Below are 26,721 nucleotides of genomic sequence, written 5' to 3'. Positions count from 1 at the left end.
TTCAAAGCAATTCAGCTGTGGTGCATTGATCTCCTCTGGGCCCCATTTAGTGGTGCGGGGGCCTCTATCTCGAGTCATGAACTGCAGGCTGGAGTCAGTACTAGGGCTATACATTGCAGCCTTTCTATTGGTCTTTTTGTTCTGGTCAGCGTGTTGCCTTATTGATCTTTCCCATTCTTCCACCTACACCTAGGGGTGTATTTATCAAAGAATGAAGCTAAAGATCGCCTCAGTCCTTTAGAGTGAAATTCTGCCACTCTCCATTCATTTATAGCGGATTTCGAAACCAGTATTTATCAATGGGTGAAAGTGAAAGTTCATCCTTTGATAAATACGCCTTTCAAAATCCCATAGAAATGAATGGAGAGAGACGGAATTTCACTCTAAGGGCTGGGACACACTGGGCGATTTGGGGATATTTAGCCGCCTGGCGACTAATCGTTGCGACTTTTCTCCCGGAATGCCTCCCCTCGCTCTGCGCCTGGATAAAATGAAAAGTCGCCGGCGCTAATCACACACGGCGATTCGTTTTCCGAAGTCACCCAAAGTTGCCTCACGAGGAAACTTCGGGCGACTTCGGAAAACGAATCGTCGCATGTGATTAGCGCAGGCGATTTTTCATTTTAGCCAGGCGCAGAGCGAGGGGAGGCATTCGGGGAAGATTGGTTGTGGAAAGTTGCGGCAATTAAATCTCCCTAAATCGCCCAGTGTGTCCCAGCCCTAAAGGACTGTGGTGATCTCTAACTTCACTCATTGATAAATATACCCCCCAGAGGGTCCCCACCTATCAGTCACCCACATCTGGGCCTCTATACAGACTCTCTGTCCATCTTTATGGCAAAATACACAGTATGGCCGTTTCCTTGCCACACCTTTTGCCTTCTGCTCACTTGGTATTGATGAGAAAACTCTGCTTGGGAACAGATCAAGGCACCTGAGATCAGCAGAGTTCAAGGCACCCAATTCAGAGGAGTGGATCACAAAGGAGAGGAGGGTGCAGTTATTTAGGCGGAGCAATGTTTATTGTTACAGTCGTGCGTCGCTGATTCTCAGAAAAACATGTTGTGATCCTGCAGCTCAGACTGTACTTTGCCACCTACACCCCCAGACTGGCCCCATAAGTGGTAGGGCCTGATGGCAGTTGGGTGAAATTCACACCTGTTATTGACTGAATTCCTAAACACAGAAAACGCCTGGGGCTATAGGAAACTTTCCCAAGCATTTCAGCTATGTGCCCGACCTCTCTCTTCCTTATCTGCCCACTGTGATACCCACAACATCGTCCTATGGAGAGAATGGCAATAATGCAATACACAAGCACTGCCCAGGACACAAACACGGGGGGCACTGCCCTATGCATTTCATGCGCCGACATATAAACGGATCTTATTAAAGGGCAAGTTATGGACTGAATAAACATCCTTTGTTTTTATGCAAATACAGAATTTCGTGGCCCTTAACAGTGTTTATTAGGGCAGAGCCCTTTCTGGGTTGCTCAGTCCTCACATACACTGAAGGAGTGTGGCACATAGGCAGAAGATGGTTTTAGTTGGGGGGCCCAATAAAGGGGTGGAGCTACCACGCCCACTTTCATTATACCACGCCCACTTTAAGGCTTTAAATCTTGAGTGGTCTCAAATCAAACTGTGCGCACTCCGTACTGACTGTCTCCGTCTGGATAACCTGATCCCCAAAAAGTGAGGCACGTCTTACACCGCTGCGTCTCACCCTGGTTGCCTTGTGGATCTCTGCGTCTTGGCCCTCGACGCGTTGTTGAAAATGCTCGACAAATAAAAGGTTCCTTTTCCTTTCAATTAGCTGACTTTTACCTGGAAAAAAAACTGGTTTGAATTCCCCCCTTTAAAAGGCAGATAAATTTTACGGAAAAGTTCGCTGGCTGGCCGGCCAATTATGTTAAATATTAACATTTATATTTCACTATTAATCAACTCATAAATGAGTGTAAAGACTGAGTTCACACTTCTTGCTTTCTACAAACACGACTTTATTAAAAAGGCAAAATATAACAAATACAAACTAATACATTACTGGATAACACATCTGACAACTAATTATTATAGTTCTAAAACATACTAACTTTCTCTAAACTAGATCCAGGGGGGGCGGCAAATCTGCAGCAACCAATCAAATCAGATAGAAACATTATAAAGTGTCTCTTCCCCCTCTTATATTGTCCCTCGTAGGAGTCTCCATTGCGCAGTCTCGCCCTCCTGTACCCGTGCCTCTCGCCCGCCTCATTGCGCTCCCCCTCGTACTCCTGCAACACAATGTCATTGGATGATTAGAACTGGGGCCGCACCAAATACACAAACAAGTCCAAACACGAGTTTCAATATTAAAATGTAAGAAAAATGTTTAAAATATAATCCTGTCCCAGTATAACCCCCCCAGGTTCCAGTCCACAATATGCCCCCCTATACCCTGCTGTATCCCAGTTTATTCCACTAAATACCAGCACAGTGTATACCGGTATATTCTCATGTATATTTCCCACTATAACAACCTTTATACTGGTACATCCAACTCTGTTACATTATACCCATAATCTCCCTATATCCCAGTGTATTCACTAATATCCCAGTCCACAAAATCCCATTTTATTCCAATATATCCAGAATATCCCAGTATATCCCAGTATACCCCATAATTCCCATTACATTCAAGTATATCCCAGTACATCTCCAGTATATCCCAGAAAAGCCCAGTATTTGTCAGAAAATCCCAGTACAATCTGGTACATACCAGCATATTCCAGTATATAGCAGCAAATCCTAATACACCCCAGTATATCCCAGTAAAACCACTGGTGTCTAATAAAAGGGCAGCCAAGTTTGGGAGTTGTACTTTGAAAGCAGCAAGAAAGTTGCAGGTAAAACTTAGTCCCTTTGTAAAATGTATAATTAAGCAATTGAATTCTTAATGAATCAGATGAAAATTAAGCATAGGACTGGCCAGATATGGGATGACTGTGACGTAGTTGTTCAGCTTAAATATATTGTAATATATGGACAAACAATCCCTGTGTTGTTTAAAGGGTAAGGCATTTTTCAGTAGCAGTAGCACAAAATGTCTCTGTCTTAAATATATTGATAATGGGTTGAGTGCAGAGGAATCTCTTGTATTTGTCTATATGTATTTTGTGGTCACAGCCTCATTGCACCCCCGCCTAATGGTTTTAAAAATTAGCGGTGAGCACAACTTTCCCTTGTTTGTTATAGTTTTATATGAATGTTGCAGCATATCCCATGTTTATCCCAGTACAGCCCAGTTTATCGGAGTATATCCCACCCAGCACATTCCAGTACAGCCCAGTAAATCCCAGTACAGCCCTGTGTACCCCAGTTTATCCCAGAACAGCCCAGTAAATCCCAGTACAATGCAGTATATCCCAGTACAGCCCAGTAAAATCCCAGTAAAGCCCAGTAAATCCAGTATAATACCAGTAACAGCCCCAATAAATCCCAGTATATATAATCTATCTATATATCATATCTTCTATATATATATATTATATATATATATATTATATATATATATATACACACACACATACATACATACACATATACATACCAGGTTTGGACTGAGAATTAAAATAGGCCCTGGCATTTCAGGTACACAGTGGCCCAATCAGCCGACATAGAGGCCCAAACAGTCCCCACCAGCCCACTAAATACTGACTTTCTATGGGACCTTATAGCAGCCCCTCTGGCATTTGCCAGAACCCACAGATACATACTCATATCCTATCTATATTTTTGCATATATAAAACATATATATATACACACCAATATCTATACTAATTGTAGAGTTTCACCACAGCCTATGATATTCTGCTTGCTAAAGAAATTATCCAGAATCAGCCATCACAACATCACCCAGTATGGCATAGAACAACCTAGGCCCGGACAGGCAATCTGAGTTCTGGCAAATGCCAGAGGGGCTGCTGTAAGCTGCCATAGACTCACTATTTAATGGGCTGGTGGGGCTGTTTGGGCCTCTGTGTAAATGGAATTCTAGGGCATATTATGACCCAGTCCAGCCTGACTGAAGAGCCACATATTCCGCTTCAAACAAAAGATCACAGGAAGCCGTGAGATTGCGGTTGGACTAATATTGCCATTGAGCTATTTGGTTTTGTCCAGTATCTGGATGAGAGCCTGGAAAAATAGGAGAGAGTCTGAACAAGATAATAAAAAAAAAAAAAAAGTAGGCCCAGAGTATGTGCAATATTTTAGTTGCAGGAGGTAAGCAATCAGTTTTTTAAATTTAAAGGGTACTTGTTGGGTAAAAATGTTTTCCTGGTCATCCCTGGCAGCATAATAATAACCTTTGGGTATGCTCTCTCCCTGTTGGATAAGCAGAAGAAATACCCATAAGTACCTCCTCCTCTAACTCCCCTCGTCTTTGTTTTCTTCTGTGGGTAAGTAGAAGTTGCAGGTAGGGCACTCATGGATTCTTGTAATCCGATCACTGGGTGCAGTTCAACAGCTCCCTCCACCCGAAGCTCTGCCGATATATTACTGTGCAGAGGCCCCTGCAGCCGGGGCAGGCTTGTATGTATACATACCTTTTTGGTGCTCTGGTGCCACCTGCAGTTGCATACCGGAAGTGAAGTCACTGGCGGGTTTTTTGATTTCAGAGTGGCTTCAGCATTCTGTGCCTGGAGTCCTTACAGTGGATCAGGCTGCCTTACAATCTACTGGGCGAGTGCCCTACCAGCATACTTATATTTTATTTTAGGGTTCTGCGAAAAGAGCTGTTCATTTATTATTACTCTCATTACGGCATGTCCCTGCTGCTTCTAAAAAACGGCACAGGAGAGTGCAGATTTCAGACCCTGTAGTAGGGCATGTGTCAATCCTGCTATAATGCATGAGACTTTGCCAGACATGCTTTCAGGAATTTGCTGTGCATGATAAAGAAAGAGAGTCTGCTTCCACTTCTACTATATACTTCAATCAGGAGTCTATTATGCAGGGGATCAAGAACGCTGTCGCTGATACACTAAAGGTGGCCATAGACACACAGATCCTATCGTACAAATCGAGGATTCATACGATTTTCGGATCATGTGTGCCGACATCTTTCGGTCGTTTGGTCAATCTGTCAGGTTTAATTTTGACCCGACCGATCCCGCCGGAGCCCATTGTGCATCGTAATCGGATTGTTCGATCAATCAGATTACCCCCGATATAGCCATGCTTGTTTAATGGCATATCGGGGAAAGATCCGCTCGTTTGGCGATGTTGCCAAACGAGCGGATCTTTGCGTCTATGGCCACCTTTAGGCAACCTATGGTTTCTAAAGAACCTGTTTGTTCTACCTCTGTTGTTTAAGATTTCTTATTTCAGAGAATTATGAATCCCATTCCTCTGAGGAGGGAACTGAAATTTCAGAATGTTTGAGACTAATTGATTCCTTCCCTAATTCAGCTGTTAGGAATCAAGTACATAATTGACCAAGATTGGGTGAAAGGCCCTAAAGAGTTTCCTGTTGAGAATAAACATTTCTAACCTTTATCTTTTTCTTAGGAGTACCTGGAGATCTGGGAAAATCCACTAACTGTGGATGCTCCAGTGGCCCGTCTAAAAAGACTGCACTTCCGACTGACTTTAAAGTATCCAATGGACAGACAGAATTTAAGAAAGCACTGTTAACAGCAGGAGCTGCTTGTAAGTTGCAGTTGTTGCAGCTATTTCTGTTTTTAAACAATGTCTGTTTGGGCAGAGAACATTAATTAGGCTGTTATGGAGAATTCTCCTAAGGAGGCCGCCTGTGAAGCCATTTCTGATTTGAATTAAGCAGCGGAATTGTTCTAAGGCAACAGTAGATTTATCAAGATTGGCAGCCTGTAATATCTCATTTACCACTGCGGCTACAAGGGCATTGAACTTCGCTCCTGGAATGCGGATACAGCTTCAAAAAATACTTAATGTAAACTTCCCTTCGAGAGTAAGAGTATTTTTGGATGATATTATTTCCAAAACTTTGCCCTAAACTAAGGGGCCCATTTACTAAGCTTGAGTGAAGGAATAGAATAAAAAAAACTTTGAATTTCGAATTATTTTTTTGGCTACTTCAACCATCGAATGGGCTTCTTCGACCTTCGACTACGACTTCGAATCGAACGTTTTGAACTAAAAATCTTTCGACTATTCGACCAATCGATAGTTGAAGTACTGTCTCTTTAAAAAAAAACTTCAACCCCCTAGTTCGCCACCTAAAACTACCGAAGTCAATGTTAGCCTATGGGGAAGGTCCCCATAGGCTTTGCTAGGTTTTTTAGGTTGAAGAAAAATCGAACGAATTGCGGTAAATCCTTTGACTTCGATATTCGAAGTCGAAGTATTTACATTCGGCAGTCGAATATCGAGGGTTAATTAGCCCTCGATATTCGACCCTAAGTAAATCTGCCCCTAAGTGTTTTCTAGAGAGAACACAAGATGGGTTCTTTCAGGCACAAAGAGGAGGCTAGATCTGGCCTGGGAAGGAATACAAGTCTACCTGGCATTCTGGTCAGTTGTGATTTTTTTCATGCCTCTAAGGCTAAGAATTCCAGATCCCCTAAAATTCAACCAAAGCTACAATGAGATGAGGCTGGCCCTACTTTTTACAAAAGTCTCAAGACAATTTTTCATTTCTTCAGGGAGAACCAACAGTGGAGCCGATTATTCAGTCTTTCAGGACTACATATCTCAGCTACTTGCAAAGGAGGCAATTTTGCCAGTTTCCCCTCAGAAAAGGGGTCTAGGCGTTATTTCCCCTTGTTCCTAGTTACAAAGGCATCAGATTTATGGCCTATTCTAGATTAAGACGTATGAACAAGTTTTTAAAACATAAGAAATTCAAGATGGAGTCACTTGCCACAATAAAGTTGGTATTCCACACAGGTGATTAGTTAGCTTCTCTCAACTTAAAGGATGCATATTCTCACCTTCTTGTGGCAGAGGAATATCAGCGTTTTTTAGTATTTGCCTGGGAAGGTCTCATTTTCAATTTCATTGCCTGCCTTTCTACCTTGCCAAAAACCTGCACCAAGGTGTTAGTGGTGCTCTAGGTTCAAACTGAGGAAAGAGGAATTGGAAGTCTATCTTCTAATTGTAGCAAGACATCCAGAGACGCTCAAGAACTAGGTACTGTTGATGAGGTCAACTCTTATACATTTTGGTTGGGTTCTGAATGAGAAGAGTCAACCAGTATCCACACAGATGATTATATTCCTGGGGGCTCTCTTCAACACCAGGCTGGGATTGGTTCTTTACCCCAGCAGAGAATTCTCAAGTTACCTCCCAAGTGAAGCGTCTCCAGAATCTCAATTTTTTGCAAGCCAGGGAACTCCCTGAGTTTCTGGGTCTTCTAACTTCTACCATCAGTCTTGTGAAGTGGGCGAGGTGGAGAATGAGGCCTTTTCACAGGTGATTCCTGGCTCACTGGAATCAGTCAGAAGAAGAGTTGAAGTGCAAGACGAATTCATGGCAGTAGTCTTAGACTGCAAATATTTTATTGGGGAAGTGAAAATCACTACATGTTTTGGGCTAGGCCCTTCAAGTGTGCAGGAACATACTGGCCAGTGATCCTAATGTTATTAATAGGGAATAAAGATAAATATATAGGAAGGCCAGTGTTCCCAATGTTATTAATAGGGAATAAAGATAAATATATAGGAAGGCCAGTGATATGATCCCAATGTTATTAATAGGGAATAAAGATAAATATATAGGAAGGTCAGTGATCCCAATGTTATTAATAGGGAATAAAGATAAATATATAGGAAGGTCAGTGATCCCAATGTTATTAATAGGGAATAAAGATAAATATATAGGAAGGTCAGTGATTCCAATGTTATTAATAGGGAATAAAAATAAATATATAGGAAGGTCAGTGATCCCAATGTTATTAATAGGGAATAAAGATAAATATATATTAAGGCCAGTGATCCCAATGTTATTAATAGGGAATAAAGATAAATATATAGGAAGGCCAGTGATCCCAATGTTATTAATAGGGAATAAAGATAAATATATAGGAAGGCCAGTGATCCCAATGTTATTAATAGGGAATAAAGATAAATATATAGGAAGGTCAGTGATCCCAATGTTATTAATAGGGAATAAAGATAAATATATAGGAAAGCCAGTGATCCCAATGTTATTAATAGGGAATAAAGATAAATATATAGGAAAGCCATGGTCATTCCCCATTTGTATGAGAACAAAAAGGCTAAAATGGAATAATAGATTCTAGTCTGTAAAGAAAGAGACTTGGAGAATAGAGGTTGAGTGAGGAGAGGAATAATAATAATAATAATAATAATAATAATAATAATAATAATAATAATACAGAGAGTGGCCCCTGGTGTCCCAGTCCGACACTGTATTAGTCTGTACCAGAGAAAAGCTTCAGTGTAATCCGCTTGCAAAAGAAACTAAAATATTCTGCAAGATTGTTATGATTATATTAGTTAGCCAATAAAGGGATCACCTTTGTAACATTTTTACTGGCTAACACAGTACAGCAACTTTACCTACAACTTGTAGTAAAGAAATCTCCTCTCAGCCCGAGGCCTCTCCTCTGCCCAATGAAGAAACAGTAGGAGGAGTTTCCAGACGGAGGGGAGACTCGGGAGAGAGAGGGGGGGAAGTGTAGCACAAACACTGAAATAACCGGCACATTACAGCACATTCCTCTTAATTCCCCCTACACTGTTACCGAATCCGCCGATCTCGTTGCGCTCGCTGCAATACTTCCTGCTTTTTCTCACTCTGCCCGTCAGCTGATTCGGTAACAGTTCATGGGGAATGAAAAAAAGATATAATTGGTGGCTGTTCCCTCCCCGACATGTCCCTGTGTATGAGATTATTCCACTGACGCTCAAATGAGACAATGTTATTATATGAACGCATGATGTTCCATGTCAGTTACTGATAAAGCTCAGTGAGAGCGACCCTTCGGCTTCCGGACTACAATCCCTACAATGCCCTGCGCTCTGACTTCATATCCGGGGGGGGGGGAGCGGCGCTGAGTGGGTGGGTCCGACTGTCACCACGGAAACCCCTTTGGCTGGTGAGCTGTGGCCCTGAGGGGAGGCACCGCTAGGGTGGGTATGGGGTGTAGGGGCCACACTGTGTGTAATTACTGTCAGAGAGGTGCCCGGGAGGAGCAGAGAGAGGGAACTGATAATGTTGTACTGGGACTGCCACGGACAGGGCAATTGTGTTACATCTGGGGATTATTGTGTCTTTATTACAGTGACCGGGAGAGAGGAGGAGCTGTGAGTGGCGTTAGTGTAGTGGGAAGGGCTTAGTTTACATGGGGTAATTGTGTGAGGGGAGGTGAGTGTGTTGTTGTGTGTTACACACTGGCATTTATTGTATAGGGAAGGGGTGTCGTATTATTGTGGCTTTGGCCTAATGTTATTTTGTTGTGCGAGGTGGTTTGGGTATTATTTTGTAAAGGGGGTGTTGTGCTTTATTGTAGTGTTTTGTCATGTATTGTAGTGTATTGTGATTGGGATGTATTGTAGTGTATTGTGATTGATGTGTTGTAGTGTATTGTGATTGTGATGTATTGTAGTGTATTGTGATTGGGATGTATTGTAGTGTATTGTGATTGATGTATTGTAGTGTATTGGGATTGGGATGTATTGTAGTGTATTGTGATGTATTTATTTGGGTTATACGCAGTATTGGGGGTGAGGTATGTGCTGTATTTTAACCTGAAACTGTTTAGTGGGGTGTATTGTAGTGCAGAGGAATGTATTGTAGTGGGAGGGATGTGAATGTGTTGTAGAGTCTAATAGCAGGAGGGTGTATAGAATAAGGGGCCCATGGATTAACTTCGAGTGAAGGAATAGAAGAAAAAAAACTTCGAATTTCGAAGTATTTTTTTTGGCTACTTCGACCATCGAATGGGCTAGTTCGAATTTCGACTATGACTTCAAATCGAATGATTCGAACTAAAAATCGTTCGACCATTCGATAGTCAAAGTACTGTCTCTTTAAGAAAAAACTTCGACCCCCCCTAGTTCGCCACCTAAAAGCTACCGATAGGCTTGCTTAACTTTTTTTGGTCGAAGGATAATCCTTCGATCGTTGGATTAAGGATTTAATCGTTCGGGGGGGGGAGAGAGAGAGATGAAACGAAACAGGGGAATGATAATGTGGGATGTGATTGGGAAGGACAGACTATGAGAGAGTGAAATGGGGGAATGGTGAAGATATTTATTGCTCTATGAGAGAGAAGGTGAGTGGAATATGATAGTGTAATGGAGAGAGGAAGGGATCATACAGTGAGTTCATTGCAATGAGATGCTGCACTACATTTTATTGGGTGATTCCTATAAGCAGAAGATACAGTGAGTGGGGTCCATGGCACATAAAAAGGAGTACAAATTTTATCTGGTCCCTTTAACAACGGAGACTCGGATTATTTTTAAAGAAAGGCAAGCATTGACATACAGATGGGTGCCTGACAGTGAAGGTTTAAACCAGGCAGACACAAACTGCTTTCAACTACTGCAGAGCCCATTGTATGTCCTGTGATCTAATACACTTACTGTACAGTACAACAAGCTGATCACTGCAGGTTCTTGTGCTCTTAGGGAAAAGAAACAGATAAAGTGTATGCAGATACACCCACCTTTTCTACACTCTGGAAGTCTCTTTGCCAAGTGGTACAGTCCTTGGTACAAATATAGTCATGATTCAGCAGCAAATGGGTTAAAACTTTACTATTGAGGCTCTTCCCCTGAAAAAACTGCTTTCTGCATAATAACAGGCACGATTCAGGCACATTCTAAGCAGCTTTCCAATAATATATAGAAAAAATATATAATGGTTTTGCTGCGGGTTCTGACTCCTGAGACAAAGTAGCAGAATCCGGCAGATTAACAGCATCAAAACCAGAGAGCAGAAAGGGGTGAGCAAGTAATGCTTTCAGATGTTATTATATTTACATATAACTTGTCTAAATTGCTTAGAATTGCTTTTTCTTTTGTCCTGAGCAGTGTTCCCCTTTAAGTGCTTCAGGCTGCCGAGTTTCATTGAGCTGGATGGAGTGCTGCTGAATTATGAATATCTTATTATTTACTATTTCTCTCAGCCCTGTGCTTGCTCAATGGACATTATTTCCATTCTTTCTTTTCTGCACAGAACCATGTCTGCTTTGGAAAAGAATCTCCATATGGGGCGGTTACCACCACGACCCACAATGCCCGGGGGGCTTCAATCTGGATCTAAAATGAGAATGGGGTAAGTGGCTTTGGGGCCCAGATTTTTTTGAAATATATTAAGATCAGGAACACTGTCATGACACCATGCCCTTTTTTTATAATGCTATTTCATGTCTATACACACGCTTTATTTTAAATAACATTAAAGGGGTTGTTCACCTTTAAATTAGCTGTTAGTATGATATAGAGAGTGATATTCTGAGACGATTTGCAATTGGTTTTCATTTTTTATTATTTGTGGCTTTTGACTTATTTAGCTTTTTATTCAGCAGCTTTCCAGTTTGCAGTTCCAGCAATCTGGTTGCTGGGGTCCAAATAACCCTAGCAACCATGCATTGATTTGAATAAGAGACTGGCATATGAATGAGAGGCCTGAATAGAAAGATGAGTAATAAAAAGTAGCAATAACTATAAATTTGTAACCTTACAGAGCATTTGTTTTTAGATGGGGTCAGTGACCCCCATCTGAAAGCTGGAAAGAGCTGGAAGAAGAAGGCAAATAAATAAATTAAAAAAAAAAGATATAAATTAATAAATACCAATTGAAAAGTTGCTTAAACTTGACCAATGTGTTTTCTTAAAAGCCAAAATAAAGACAGTAACCCTCATAACTTCCCAATGAAATCTTGCATACAAGGGAATAGAAATGTGGCTGATTTCTATACATGGCCACAAATAAGGTTTTTTTCAACAGATAGGCTGATACATTTAAATGTAGTCAAGGCCTGGGCTCTCTGTATGTGTCTTTATTATGTGTATAGATCTGTAGCTTATATAATAGGGCAGGGCACACATATGTAATGTAGATAGTTGGGAAACAGTAGGAAGAGTAGCTGTGTTTGGGATGGAGCCAAGTAGTTTGACAAAATAAGAGGTCGAATTTCAAATTCATGTGACTTTTTAAAAACTCCACTAAAATCCCATTAATTAGAAATTCAACCAATCGAAATTTATTATTAAAATCAAATTTGTAAAACTCTGACGAATTGAAATGACAAGAAAATTCGAATCGTATTCGATCAAGCTCGATTTGAGTTTTTTCTCCGAAAAAAACCTGAAATGTCAGAAAGGCTGCAATCAGCTCCAAATTGATCCCTGTACCTCTACTTTACCTTGACTTTAACAGCAATTCGGCAAGTTTTAGGTGGCGAATAGTCAAATTCGAATTCTTAAAGGGCCCGAGTATGATAAATCTCTAAAATTAAATTTTAATTTTTTTAAAAAAAAAAAACCTCAAATCAAATTTGAATAACTCCCTAGTGGAATTTGACAGTTTTGACCATAAAAAAAATAGAGAATTCTAATTTTCAATTTGGCCCTTAATAAATCCGCCCCTAAGTGTTTAGTTGGGTGTAATGGAGTAGGATTGTGTGAGACATTACTAGGCAGCACCCCCTGTAAATTGAATTGCTTAAATTCAATTTGTATTTATTTTAAACCAGAAATTTTTTCTAGGGCAGAGAGTGCAGATGGTCTATATACACAGCAATACCATTGATTGGACAGCTCAGGCACGAGGGACTGAGAAATGCCCCTGTTGTGTTTGGAAGGGGACAGAGTAGAGGGGGATTATGTAGCAGTGCTGGGGGAAGGGTAGAGCGGGAGAGTAACAGTTTTTAGGAAGGGGAGAGTGTAGAGTGGGATAATGTAGCAGTATTTGGGAAGGGAAGAGTGGGAGAGTAGCAATTTTTAGGAAGGGGAGAGAGGAGAGCGGTATTATGTAGCAGTGCTGGGGAAGGGTAGAGCGGGAGAGTAACAGTTTTTAGGAAGGGGAGAGAGTAGAGCGGGATTATGTAGCAGTATTTGGGAAGGGAAGAGTGGGAGAGTAGCAGTTTTTAGGAACGGGAGAGAGGAGTGCGGGATTATGTAGCAGTGCATTTTTTTTGCATTTTTAAAACAAATGACAAAAACACAAAGCAAACCAACAGGCTTGACACTTACACGACTACTGCTTACAATTATTTCTTAATTTTAGTGACATTTCAATACTTAAAGGAGCATGTAACGTATTCACCAGTTATCAGCATATACTTCAGGCCAATCTAGAGCTCAGTCATATGATAGGGATGCATGAGGGTGGACATCTAACCCAGGTTCCCATATTTTCTCAAATGTCCGGGATATTTCCCTAGCATTGTACGTTAATTTGATTAGAGGCAACGTACCATTTATTAGGTCAATCCATCGCTGAAGTGTAGGGGGTTGGGGGTTCATCCATTTCATTATAACTAGCTTCTTTGCATATAACAGAATAGAAAGTAATAGTGTTCTGGATTTTTGTGGGGGCACTACCTCATCTATAATACCCAATAAACAAGTCTCTGGGAACTTAATTCCAGGAAAGGATAGAAATATATTAGTGTAAACAGTCCTTTATATTTAAATGTCAACTTGTGTGGTGTGACTGTGTTGTCTATAGTACTGACACAAGGGGGCAGATTTACTTAGGGTCGAATATCGAGGGTTAATTAACCCTCATTATTCGACTGTCAAAGTTAAATCCTGCGACTTCAAATATCGAAGTCGAAGGATTTACCGCAATTCGTTCAATCCAATGATCGAAGGAAATATCGAACGATTAAATCCTTCGAATCTAACGATTCGAAGGATTTTAATCCATCGATCAAACGATTTTTGTTCGACCAAAAAAAGCTTCGAAAGGCTATGGGGACCTTCCGCATAGGCTAACATTGAGGTTCGGTAGGTTTTAGGTGACGAAGTAGGAGGTCGAAGTTTTTTTTTTAAAGAGACAGTACTTTGACTATCGAATGGTCGAATAGTCAAACGATTTTTAGTTCGAATCGTTCGAAGTAGCCAAAAAAAACATTCGAAATTCGATGTTTTTTTTTATTCTATTCCTTCACTCGAGCTAAGTAAATGTGCCCCTAGGAGAAGTGTGTGTATCTCTCTCTCTCTCTCTCTCTCTCTCTCTCTCTCTCTCTCTCTCTCTCTCTCTCTCTCTCTCTCTCTCTCTCTCTCTCTCTCTCTCTCTCTCTCTCTCTCTCTCTCTCTCTCTCTCTCTCTCTCTCTCTCTCTCTCTCTCTCTCTCTCTCTCTCTCTCTCTCTGTTATTGACAACTACTAGTGCAGTCAGTGTACTGTGGCATATTATATACTGTATGTTTATTTGCCTTCTCATTTCTACTTTCCAGACATTTATGAATGACGTGCCTAATAACTAATAGTTCTGTGTTTCAGACCCGGCAGAAAGCGGGACTTCTCCCCTGTACTTTGGAGTCAGTACTTTGAATCCATGGAAGATGTTGTGGTTGAAAGCGAGACAGGCAAAGACATATCCTTTAAGTGTTGGAACCACTGACTTTGTCAGTAAAATACCCTAAAGCCCAGTTTCTTAATCTTGGATCCCAAAATGATGTTGGACTACAAATTCCAGCATCAGTTTAAACCTTGATTCTATTTTAAAGTCCATCAAAGGGGATCTATGGTCGAAATCTATAATATTTCCTAGGCTTTGGGGAATAATTATAATGTTATATGTGATTGCAATGTATTCTTTTTACCGGTTTTGATCTCTAATAGCTGTTACCTTGCCTGTCAATGTATTCCCCCACAATCCACTCAGTTCAGAATCCATCTCAAAAGATTTGGCCAAATACCGAATCGAATCCAAATGCTAATTTGCATATGCAAATTAGGGGGAAACATTTTTACTTCCTTGTTCAGCCTGGCAGAAGGATTTGGCCGAATCCGAATCCTGCTGAAAAAGGCCAAATCCCGAACCGAATCCTGGATTCGGTGCATTACTACAGAAAACCTTAACGGGCAGCGGCCATCCCTTCTGCCTGACCCGCCCACCCACCAATAAAAAAACATTAGGCGTTCTCCAGCGCAATCTCCTTGCGCTCGCTTGCTGGAATGCTAGGAAGATGACATAGGGCTGGTAGTGAGGCGCGCACAAATTGACCTGGCATCTTTAAAAATAACCGCCTACTGTTTTTTTATTGGTGGGTGGGTCAGGCAGACGCCGCTGGGCGTGAAGGTTTTCTGTACAAGTGAACTAAGCAGGTTGTGGGGGAATACATTGATAGGCAAGGTAACCGCTATTGCAGCATCAAAACCGGTAAAAAAAAATGCATTGCAATTACAAATAGCATTATAAGCATTCCCCAAAGCCTAGGAAAGATTATAGATTTCGACCATAGATCCCCTTTAACATATGGGGACCCAAGGTTAAAGGGGACCTGTCACCCAGACACACAAATATGTATAATAAACGTCCTTTTCAAATTAAACATGAAATCCAATTTCTATTTTTTTATTAAAGCATTCATAGCTGTTGTAAGCTCATTTAAAAATCTCAGCTGTCAATCAACTATTGTCTGCCCCTCCTCTATGCTTTAGGCAATTACTTTCACTTTCCATTCAGCACTTCACTGTTCTCCCCATATTCCCCCAGTTCTCTTAACCATTTAATTGTGTAGCCAGGACATGGGGATGGACATCAGGTCCCCCATTCTGGTGCACAAACAAGATTCTGAGATGATACAAGGCTTGTCTTAATAACAGTGTCCACAAAATGGCTCCTGTCTGCTTGTTATAATTATGAATTCCCAGACTGAAGGAAACAAGATTCAAATAATTTATATAGTGTAATTAAAGGTAATTTTGCTTTGACTAATATGAGAAAATAGGATTTTTAATATTTTTTTTTGGGTGACCGGTCCTCTTTAAAGGGGAACTATCGTGAAAATGTAATATAAGCTTCATCACACTGAAATAAGAAACTTTCTAAATACAATCCATTAAATATCCTGTATTGTTTCTGAAATAATCAAGTTTATCTTCACTATTCCTCTCTCAGCATCTGTTTCTCTTCATTCTGTCTTCATGCAGCAGTTGGGTGTCAGATATTCATTGACAGTTAGATCCAATATATCTTATAGGGGGGCTCCTTTCATCGCAGATGAATTAGAGCTCACTCTGATTCCAGTACAAACTGATTCCAGTACAAACAAAATCTAACAAAATAACTGCCTTTTGCACACCAAATCCAGGATTTCTGGTGATTTTAATATCTTGTAGGCATAAGGAACCCCCCTATAAGATATATTGGATCTAACTATCAATGAATATCTAATACCCAACGGCTGAATGAAGACAGAATCAAGAGAAACTGATGCTGAGAGAGGAATAATGAAGATGAACTTTAATATTTCAGAAACAGTACAGAAAGTTTAATTGATTGTATTTAGAAAGTTTCTTATTTCAGTATGATGAAGCTTATATTAAGTTTTCGTGATAGTTCCCCTTTAAGATACAGGAACCTAAAAGACTTATGACAATGTCAAAGCTAAACATGAAGCAAGCTTCCTGGTTCATATCTGCAATAAGTTTGTATAGTCTACCTGTGTCTGTGTAGGGATACATGTGCTGTTAATATGAACGAATTGTGTTACAACAGCACCACCTGCTGGTCAGTTTCCCACCAGTCTGACCATCAAGTAGTCAAGGAAGTTGTCAGGAGAAAGAGGCTGCTCTGATGTTCTTCTGCTTAGGAAAGATGTGAGAAAGGTTTCTTATTTTATTCCTAAGCAGAAGAACATCAGAGCAGCCTCTTTCTTTCTCCTGACAACTTCTTCGAATGCCTTCTGGATATGGGCCTCTGTGTGACTGAGGAATATTAGAGAATAAAGGTCAGCAGCAATTAACACAGCAAAGTCCAAGCCTCCAACCAACAGGTTTAAAGGCCCACATTATCCTTATCTTTACACACAGCTTTCGCGTTTACAGAAGTGGCTCTGAGGGGCCAGTGTTGCTTTTACTTCATGGAGGTGGTCACTCTGCACTCTCCTGGGCTGTGTTTACTGTAAGTACATTTTGGGAGGGAACCTGCATATAGATACTAAAGCTGGCTATATCTGGACACCTACACAGTGGGCCAAATCACTGTGATCTGATTGACTACATCAATATGCCATTGCAGTCAGCCGAGTCGGCAAATTTAATTAGACTTCACTATCAACATAGGAAGGGGTGCTTTACTGTAAGGACAGTCAGGTTATGGGATTCCCTACCAAGAGAGGGGAATGAGTGATTCATTGTTGGGTAGGAAAGGAGAAATCAGCATCAGTTTAGGAAGGGGTTCTTTATTGTAAGGACAGTCAGGTTATGGGATTCCCTACCAAGAGAGGGGGAATGGGTGATTCATTGGTGGGGAGGAAAGGAGATATCACCATCAGCATAGGAAGGGGTTCTTTACTGTAAGGGCAGTCAGTTTATGGGATTCCCTACCAAGAGAGGGGGAATGAGTGATTCATTGGTGGGGAGGAAAGGAGATCTCACCATCAGCATAGGAAGGGGTTATTTACTGTGTCAGTCAGGTTATGGGATTCCCTACCAAGAGAGGGGAATGAGTGATTCATTGGTGGGGAGGAAAGGAGATCTCACCATCAGCATAGGAAGGGGTTATTTACTGTAAGGGCAGTCAGGTTATGGGATTCCCTACCAAGAGAGGGGGAATGAGTGATTCATTGGTGGGGAGGAAAGGAGATCTCACCATCAGCATAGGAAGGGGTTCTTTACTGTAAGGACAGTCAGGTTATGGGATTCCTACGAAGAGAGGGGGAATGAGTGATTCATTGGTGGGGAGGAAAGGAGATCTCACCATCAGCATAGGAAGGGGTTATTAACTGTAAGGACAGTCAGGTTATGGGATTCCCTACCAAGAGAGGGGGAATGAGTGATTCATTGGTGGGGGAGAAAATGTTTATCAGAGGGTCAGTGGTGGGGTATGTTCCTTTCTTATTATATATAATTACTTGTATATAATTACTTATATATAATTACTTGACCAGTGTAAGCAATGTATTGATTCCAAATGCCATTTTGGGGTGAGGAAGATACTTTCCCTGTGAGGTTGCTTTGCTGTGAGCCTGCTGGGAGTTTATACTCAGAGAAAGGCATTCTTATTGGTTAGGAGGGCTGAACTTAATGGCTGAAATTGTACCTGGGTTGGACATCTGAGATGTTTAATATGAGTTTCTGTGTTCCCCGCAGACTGCAATAACCAGCAGAATACGCTGCAGAGTGGTGGCATTAGATCAGAGGGGACATGGTATGTATTGTTCTTTATACACCTGAGTTATTAAACATTCTGGTATCTGCTAGATCAGAGCGTTGCGATGCTTTACATGTACTGACATTGTTATATGGCAATGCTGCACATCTCAGGGCTGGATTATATCTGTCATATAAAATGGAGGCCAAGCCCATTGGACAGCCTTGTGCTAGAATAGAAACTGGGGAGTAAAGGAACTTTAAGAAAATCCCATGGCCCATATATGTGTCATATATGTGCAGCTCATGCATCAATATAGCCAGTGTATGAGAAGTGTGTGGCCTACAGGGCTGCTGGGAGTTGCAGAGAGTTGTACAGCAATATCTCAACCAATGCAGCTTGTGCCTCCCTCCTCTAGTTACCCCATTGGGGCAGATTTAATTCATGGGCATAGTTTATGTTTTACATATAACAGTGACCATTGCTGGTAGAAGATGATATAACAATCATTGTATGATCTGCTCTGTTCATAGAAGTCCACAAATAAAGCCTCAAGTCCATTGAGTGGAGATTTAGCCCAACTGCTGGTGTGCAGACAGGTGCAGTGCAACAAATACCGATTTTTTGTTATCTCTTTTCCAAGGTGAAACAAAAGTGAGGAATCCAGAGGATCTCTCTGCAGAGACAATGGCCAGGTCTGTGATGAGAGAGAAGAAATAGAAAACTATACCCGTCTGCACTCAGTTGGGGAACCCCTGGGTCCTGTCCCTTTCAACACTGACCTTTTCCCCTTCCCTTCCCACTGCCTATTGGTACAAGGGATGCACCGAATCCACTATTTGAGATTCGGCTGAATCCCCGAATCCTTTGTAAAAAGATTCAGCCGAATACCCAACTGAATCCTAATTTGCATATGTATGTATGTACCTATGTATGTATAACTTTATTTGTAAAGTGCTGTTAAGGAGCCGCAGTGCTGTAATGTGCATACAAGTACAATATATAAATAAAAGCATATACAGGGAAGACAAATCACATAATAAATATATACAGAATCATATCAGGACAAAGAGTTATGTGGTAAGAGACATGGTGGGAAGGAGGTCCCTGCCCCGTAGAGCTTACAGTCTAAGGGGATGGGAGGCTAACATACAGGTACAAATTGGAGATAAAAAAGTGCACAAGGTCAATCATAAGCAGTAGGCAAAGGATTAGGCTAATGTTTTAGTGCTCCAAAAGGTAGGCTCTTAGTATTTTCTTGAAGCGATTGAAAGAGGATTCCTTACGGAGGAATTCAGGGATGGAATTCCAGAGGTAAGGAGCAGCAAGATAGAAGGGTTCGAGACGAGAGGTGAAGACAACAGGAACGTATAGTGAGACAAGAGAAGAAATGTAGTGAGGAGCAGAGGAGTGAAGGGCTTTGAATGTTAGTAGAAGGAGTTTATATGTTATCCTTTGCTTAACACGCAGCCACGCTAAGGATTTTAGTTGGGGTTGAGCAGGTTCCCTTTAGGAGAGAGCAGAAGGATCCTGGTAGCAGAGTTTACGATTGATTGGAGGGGGAGAGAGATGGGAGTCAGGAAGACCAGTTAGGAGGAGATTGCAATAGTCTAAACGGGATAAGATAAGGGCATGGATTTGTGTTTTGGCTGTATTTTGTGAAAGAAATGGGCATATCTTGGCTATATTGCGGAGGAAGAAACGACAGGTTTATTATTAATATGATTAGAGAAGGAGGGGGACTGGTCAAAGATGACCCCCATCAATAGTAATGGTGAAAGGAAGAGAAGGGCTCGGTTTGGGTGGAAAGACCATGAGCTCATTCTTGGGCTTGAGGTGACATTGGTTCATCCAGGAAGAGATAGCTACTAAGCATTCTGCAATCTGGGTATGAACTTCAGCCTATGAAAATTAGAGATGGGAAAGGAAAAAGTGGGAAAAAAATATTATACTTCCTTGTTTTGTGACCAAAAGTCATGTAATTTCCCTTCCCGCCACTAATTTAAATATGCAAATTAGGATTCAGTTCGGCCAGGCACAAGAATTCGGCAAGGATTCGGCTGAATCTGAAACCTGCTGAAAAAGACCGAACCAAATCCTGGATTCAGTGCTTCCCTATTTGGTACAGCTGCTGAACCATTTGTATCGAACTGAGAACATCTCTTTAATTCCGACTCCTCACACTCAGCTGTTACTTTCCCAACTCCCCGTCTCCTATGGAACTCCCAGGGCTCTACTGTGCATGGCTGTGGCTCCCCTGGGTTGTTTTTGCACATTAGAGGCCTATAGTTCTCAGGGCTAAATAAAAGCGTTCCATCGAGCCCATTCTCTGTAGATAAATGTGGAACAGTTTTTATCTGTATAAATATACCCTAGTAGGCCAAAAATACCAAAAATAATCTGCAACTGCTGCTGAGCCATAAATAGAGCTCACGCATACAATATACACTGAATAAAGTCATACACTGTGTCCCTAGGGATTGGTACAATTGTTCAAGGGGAACTATTGTGAAAATTAAAATTTAATATAAGCTTCATCATACTGAAATAAGAAACGTTTTAAATATAATCAATTAAAAACAAATCCTGCATGTAGAGAGACATGATGTCTGGTGAGTTTAATAGAGTGAGCTCTAATACATCTTCCAGGCAAAAGGAGCCCCCCTATAAGATATATTGGATCTAACTGTCAGTGATTATCTGACACCCAACTGCTGCATGAAGAGAGAATGAAGAGAAACAGATGCTGAAAGAAGATAAACTATTATTTAGGAAATGGTACAGATTTTTTAGATTGTATTTAGATTATTTATATTGTATTTTTTTGATTGTATTTAGAAAGTTTCTTATTTCAGTATGCTGAAGCTAATATTACATTTTCATTTTCAAGATAGTTCCCCTTTAAATAGAGGAATAGGCTGAGCCAAATGTATTGATAATGTGTTCCATCTCCATCCAATATCTCAGCCTTTCAGATGTGTTTTAGGTGAGTAATCTACTTCTCCATTCACAGGGACATTGGGAATGTTGTGGAAGCCTTATATGGAGACTTGCCTCCTCCCATCATGCTTATCGGTCACAGTATGGGCGGAGCTATAGCAGTTCATACTGCGGCTGCAAACCTGGTGCCAAGCTTATTGGGCCTGTGTGTGATTGATGTTGTTGAAGGTACAGTAAAACCTCACATGATTGGCTCAACAATACTTTTTCTTATTTGTTTGTACAAGTATGGGACCTATTATCCAGAATGCTTGGGACCTGGGGTTTTCCAGGGATCTTTACATTATTTGGATCTTTATACCTTAAAGGATAAGTAAACATAAAATTAATGAGAGTTCTATTCTAAGCACATTTGCAATGTATATTTATTTTGTTTTTATTCCAAGATATTAAAGGATACATCTACTTTATTCCTTGACTACTTGTTGGTCAGACTGGTGGGAAAATGACCAGCAGGTGGCGCTGTTGTAACTAAATTCATTCATATTAACAGTACATGTATCCCTTAATATCTTGGAATAAAAACAAAATAATTAATGTAAATGACAAAAGTGCTTAAACTAGCCCCCTCATCAGTTTTACATTCACTTATTTAAAAGGTTTACTTAACCTTTAAGTCTACTAGAAATGTATTAAATAAACCCAATAGGCTGGTTTTGCTTCCAATAAGGATTAATTATATCTTAGTTGGGATGAAGTACAAGCGACTGTTTTATTATTACACAGAAAAAGGAAATCATTTTTGGATAAAATGGAGTCTATGGGAGACGGCCTTTCCGTAATTCGGCGCTTTCTGGATAACAGTTTTCTGGATATGGATCCTATACCTGATCCTATTACATATCAAATATGAATTAAATCACAAACAAGGAAGTGATTTACAAAGTCACATACTCTGCTATTTTTAGTTTTTTTATGTTTTGTTACACAAAATTATTCTGGCATATAAATTTATATAAACACCTATTCAGTTTACATAGTTATATGCTAAATGTGTGCATTTGCCATATAAATAATGGCAGCCTTGTGTATTTATATTGGAAACTGAGTCGCAGACCCCAGCAACCACATGCAACATTATACACTTGTAGGTACATTATATTGATAGTGCTGCAGCCTGGAGGTGACTGTGATTTAGCTGTGAGAGTGGAAGGTTCAGCTACACAACCACTGAACTTTTCAAATACAAATAGCAAATAAGTAAATTAAATGCAATGTCTTTATAAAGAATGAAAAGTGGCTGATTAAGATAAACAGCAAACACAATCAATAAATTTAAAAAAAAAAAGATAAAACAGGTCTCAATGTAATTCAAGCATGGCATGTCTTATTTTTCTTTTCTGGAAAAATCAATACTTTTAAAAAACTTTTAAGTTACAAAAAAAAAAAGATAAACAGGTCTAATACTATTGTTTTTCCACTATATGAAGGCACCGCCATGGACGCACTCAACAGTATGCAGAACTTTTTAAGAAGCCGTCCAAAAACATTCAAATCTTTGGAGAATGCTATAGAATGGAGGTCAGTTCTTTATCATTATTATTATTATTATAAGTATGGGATCTGTTATCCAGAATGCTCGGGACCTGAGGTCTTCCGTATAACAGATCTTTACGTAATTTGGATCTTGATACCTTATATTCACCTTTGAGTTAACCTTTAGTATGATGTAGAGTGTGATCTTATGAGACAATTTGCAATTTTTTTAATTTTTTGAGATATTTAGCTTTTTATTTTGCAGTTCGCCAGTCTGCTAGTTCAGCAATCTGGTTGCTAGGGTCCAATTTACCCTAGCAACCATGCATTAATTTGAATAAGAGACTGAAATATGAGTAGGCGAGGATCTGAATAGAAAGACGAATAATTAAAAGTAGCAATAACGGTAAATGTGTAGACTTACAGAGCATTTGTTTTTAGATGAGGGTCAGTGACCCCCATTTGAAAGCTGGAAAGAGTCAGGAGAAAAAGGCAAATCATTTAAAAGTGAAAAGTAAAAGTGAAAAGTTTCTTAGAATTAGTTGTAGTGAACCACCCCTCTAAGTCTACTAGAAAATCATATAAACATGAAATAAACCCAATATTCTGGTTTTGCTTCCAATAAGGATTAATTATATCTTAGTTGGGATCAAGTACAGGCTACTTTTTTATTATTACACAGAAAAAGGAAATCATTTTTAAAAATTTGGATAAAATAGAGTCTATGGGAGTTGGCCTTTTTGTAATTTGGAGCTTTCTGGATAATGGGTTTCCGTATAACGGATAAGCACAGATTTCTTGCCAGTGGCTTAACTACAATTAACTGTTGAAAATGATTTCAGGGCCACCTACATCGTAGGAAAATTACATTTTTCATGAATATATATTGAAGTTGCATATCAGTTAGTGTTGCACTAGGAATTCCATACCCCCCCTAGCAGTCGAAAGGTCCAGGGTCGGACTGGACCATTGGGGGCCCACCGGGTTCCAAACTTCTGGGGTCCCGCTATCCACAACCGCACCTTGTGCTCAGCAATTGTTATTTTACTTGCAGCAAATCATTTCCTCTGTATTAATTGAACCAAAAACCAAAACAAATATGCCTGGGACTAAACATATAACACACAAGTAAGGAAGCCCTAGAGGCACTTATTTTGTCAGAGCAAAACACTGTGGCTGGGAAACATATTCTTGCTGGTTTTTAACTCCCGTTTTCTTCTTTTAGTGTAAAAAGTGGCCAAATCAGAAACCTGGAGTCTGCCCGAGTTTCAATGGGCGGTCAGATCAAACAGTAAGTAAATACTATTTCTACAAAAAATGTATATTATGTATTGAGTTCAAGAGGGTATTTCCAACAGGCAGAGTTAGAGAAATGGAGCCCCCAGCAGTGCAAGGATGGCCCCAAATATAATTCTGGAGGGTAAAGTTTTTTTTCCCCAAATGCTGGGGTACAAGATGGAAACTCCAATGCTCCCCATGGATTGATCTTTCTGCGTGTGAGGGATGTATAATGAAAAGAAAGTGTCTGTAGCATATCAGGACTGATCAATGTAAAGAAGATGTGCGGAGGAATGGCTGAGGATGCTGGGAGTATAGTTCACAACAGCTTGGGGAACTGAGATTCACTCCCCTTGTTTAAAGGGGAACTATAACGAAAATGAAAATTTAATATAAACTTCAGCATACTGAAATAATAAGTTTTCTAAATACAATCAATTAAATATTCTGTACTGTTTCTGAAATAATCAAGTTTATCTTCACTATTCCTCTCTTAGCATCTGTTTCTCTTCATTCTGTCTTCATGCAGCAGTTGGGTGTCAGATATTCATTGACAGTTAGATCCAATATATCTTATAGGGGGGGCTCCTTTTGCCTAGAAGATGTATTAGAGCTCACTCTATTAAACTGACCAGACATCATGTCTCTCTACATGCAGAATTTGTGCAAAAGGCAGTTATTTTGTTAGATTTTGTTTGTGCTGGAATCAATTTTTTGAGTGAGCTCTAATTCATCTGCTAGGAAAGGAGCCCCCCCTATAAGATATATTGGATCTAACTGTCAATGATTATCTGACACCCAACTGCTGCATGAAGAGAGAATGAAAGAAAAACAGATGCTGAGAGAGGAATAGTGAACATAAACTTGTTGAAGAATATTTAATTACGTTCTTATAGGGATGCACCGAATCCAGGATTCGGTTCAGGATTCGGCCTTTTTCGACAGGATTGGGCCGAATCCTTCTGCCTAGCCAAACGGAATCCGAATCCTAATTTGCATATGCAAATTAGGGGGAGGGAGATCTCGTGACTTTTTGTCACAAAGCAACGTAGTAAAAAATGTCTTCCCCTGTCCACCCCTAATTTGCATAAACAAATTAGGATTTGGTTCGGTATTCGGCCAAATCTTTTGCGAAGGATTCAGGGGATGGCCGAATCCAAATTAGTTAATTCGGTGCATCCCCAGTTTCTTATTTCAGTGTAATGAAGCTTATATTACATTTTCATTTTTGCTATATTTCCCCTTTAAAAACTATTATGGAGACAGCAATGGGGCACAATTCTCTTTGTAGAATCTACTGCCGTTAGACCTGCATTCCCTGACATTGTCCCCCACTAAAGAGATATTTTAGCATTTGCGCCGAATTGAATAGGGCTGGCGGGTTGATTTGCGCGGCCAATTATCTGGGCAGGGGTGGGATTATCACTACTGATAATGTAATACACTTGTATTTGAAATAAAAGGTAATTTCTGAGCGCCAACTATCCACTCTTAAGGTGTGAAGAGGCAACAACTCCTGAGGGGCCCAAAGCTGTAGTAGAAGGTATCATTGAAGAAGAAGAGGAGGACGAGGAGGAGGAAAACGGTGGCCAGTCCATCAACAAGAGGAAGAAGGAGGATGACACAGAAGTAAGCTGCTGTTTGATTGGCTGGGAATTCTCAGTTGGTTAACACACAAAGAAAGAGATTTTAAGACAGATTTCTTCATTGGTCATTGACTTAAGGGTTTCTACTTGTGACTTTGTGTTGGTTCTTCATTCTTTTTAACATCTCCCTCTTTTATTCCAAAGACCAAGAAAGAGCGGCCGTACACCTGGAGGATTGAGCTCTCAAAAACAGAGAAATACTGGGAGGGATGGTTTAAAGGCCTCTCCAACCTTTTCCTCAGCTGTCAGATTCCCAAGCAGCTGTTGCTAGCAGGTGAGCAGTGCACAATAGTGATCCCCAATAACCCCATTAAAGGACCAGTAACATAAATTTTTTTTTTTAAAAAACATTTGTTTGTAAATAACGAAGAAAAAAAAAACGCCAAGACACATTTAACTTTATATTCGCTAAGTCTTTATTAAGAAAGAGCTGACTGATTCTCCTCTTGCGCTCTTCTTCAGAAACGGCGATCCATCACGCAGCGCTCAATTTCTCCTCCCTGGCTTCTATAGGAGATGACCAGGGAGGAGGAATCGAGCGCTGCACGATGGATGGCCATTTTTTTATATTTAATTTTGAAATCTGACATGGGGCTAGACATATTGTCAGTTTCCCAGGTGCCCCCAGTCATGTGACTTGTGCTTAAACTTCAGTCACTCTTTGCTGCTGTACTGCAAGTTGCAGTGATATCATACCCGTTCCTTATCAGCAGAACAATGGGAAGGTAACCAGATAGCAGCTCCCTAAAGGTGGCCATACATGGAGAGATCCGCTCGTTTAGCGATGTCGCCAAACGAGCGGGTCTCCCTCCGATATGCCCACCTTGAAGTGGGCAATATCGGGCTGATCCGATCGTGGGTCCTGCCAGCGGATCAACGAGCTAACGGCGTCGATCGCGGGACCGCATCAACGAATAGATGCGCGCATCCGACGGATTTTGTCCATCCGTTCGAGTCTGCCGACTTTCGGCCAGATCTCGATCGGTGAAGCCAGTCAGGGGGCCCCATACACGGGCCAATAAGCTGCCGACACGGTCTGTCGGCAGCTT

General features: G+C 40.6%; 1 protein-coding gene and 1 long non-coding RNA gene across 3 annotated transcripts in view; one reads left to right on the top strand and one right to left on the bottom strand.

Moving 5' to 3' along the window:
• Window positions 1–654: 654 nt before the first annotated feature.
• Window positions 655–5,136, bottom strand: LOC121400083. 2 transcript variants are annotated; one of them, XR_005965544.1, is made up of 3 exons: window positions 4,406–5,119; window positions 2,099–2,278; window positions 655–1,829 (listed from the first exon to the last, which is right to left on the bottom strand). It is a non-coding gene; the product is annotated as an uncharacterized LOC121400083 (long non-coding RNA). The 2 variants fall into 2 exon arrangements; XR_005965543.1 differs by lacking the exon at window positions 655–1,829 and having other exon boundaries at window positions 1,989–2,278; window positions 4,406–5,136.
• Window positions 5,137–9,055: 3,919 nt separating this feature from the next.
• The window catches only part of MGC84679 (protein), a 30,295-nt gene continuing 12,629 nt past the window's right edge, over window positions 9,056–26,721 (top strand). The window contains 6 exon segments of the mRNA NM_001092820.1: window positions 9,056–9,088; window positions 11,176–11,274; window positions 14,453–14,546; window positions 16,989–17,081; window positions 18,272–18,329; window positions 18,916–18,924. Of these exon segments, the coding sequence (NP_001086289.1) occupies window positions 11,180–11,274; window positions 14,453–14,546; window positions 16,989–17,081; window positions 18,272–18,329; window positions 18,916–18,924 (349 nt within the window). The 5' untranslated portion in view covers window positions 9,056–9,088; window positions 11,176–11,179.

This window comes from Xenopus laevis, chromosome 2L (genome assembly GCF_017654675.1).
Source record: "Xenopus laevis strain J_2021 chromosome 2L, Xenopus_laevis_v10.1, whole genome shotgun sequence".
In the NCBI taxonomy this organism is placed as follows: Eukaryota; Metazoa; Chordata; class Amphibia; order Anura; family Pipidae; genus Xenopus; species Xenopus laevis.
This window is presented reverse-complemented; position numbering and strand designations above follow the sequence as displayed.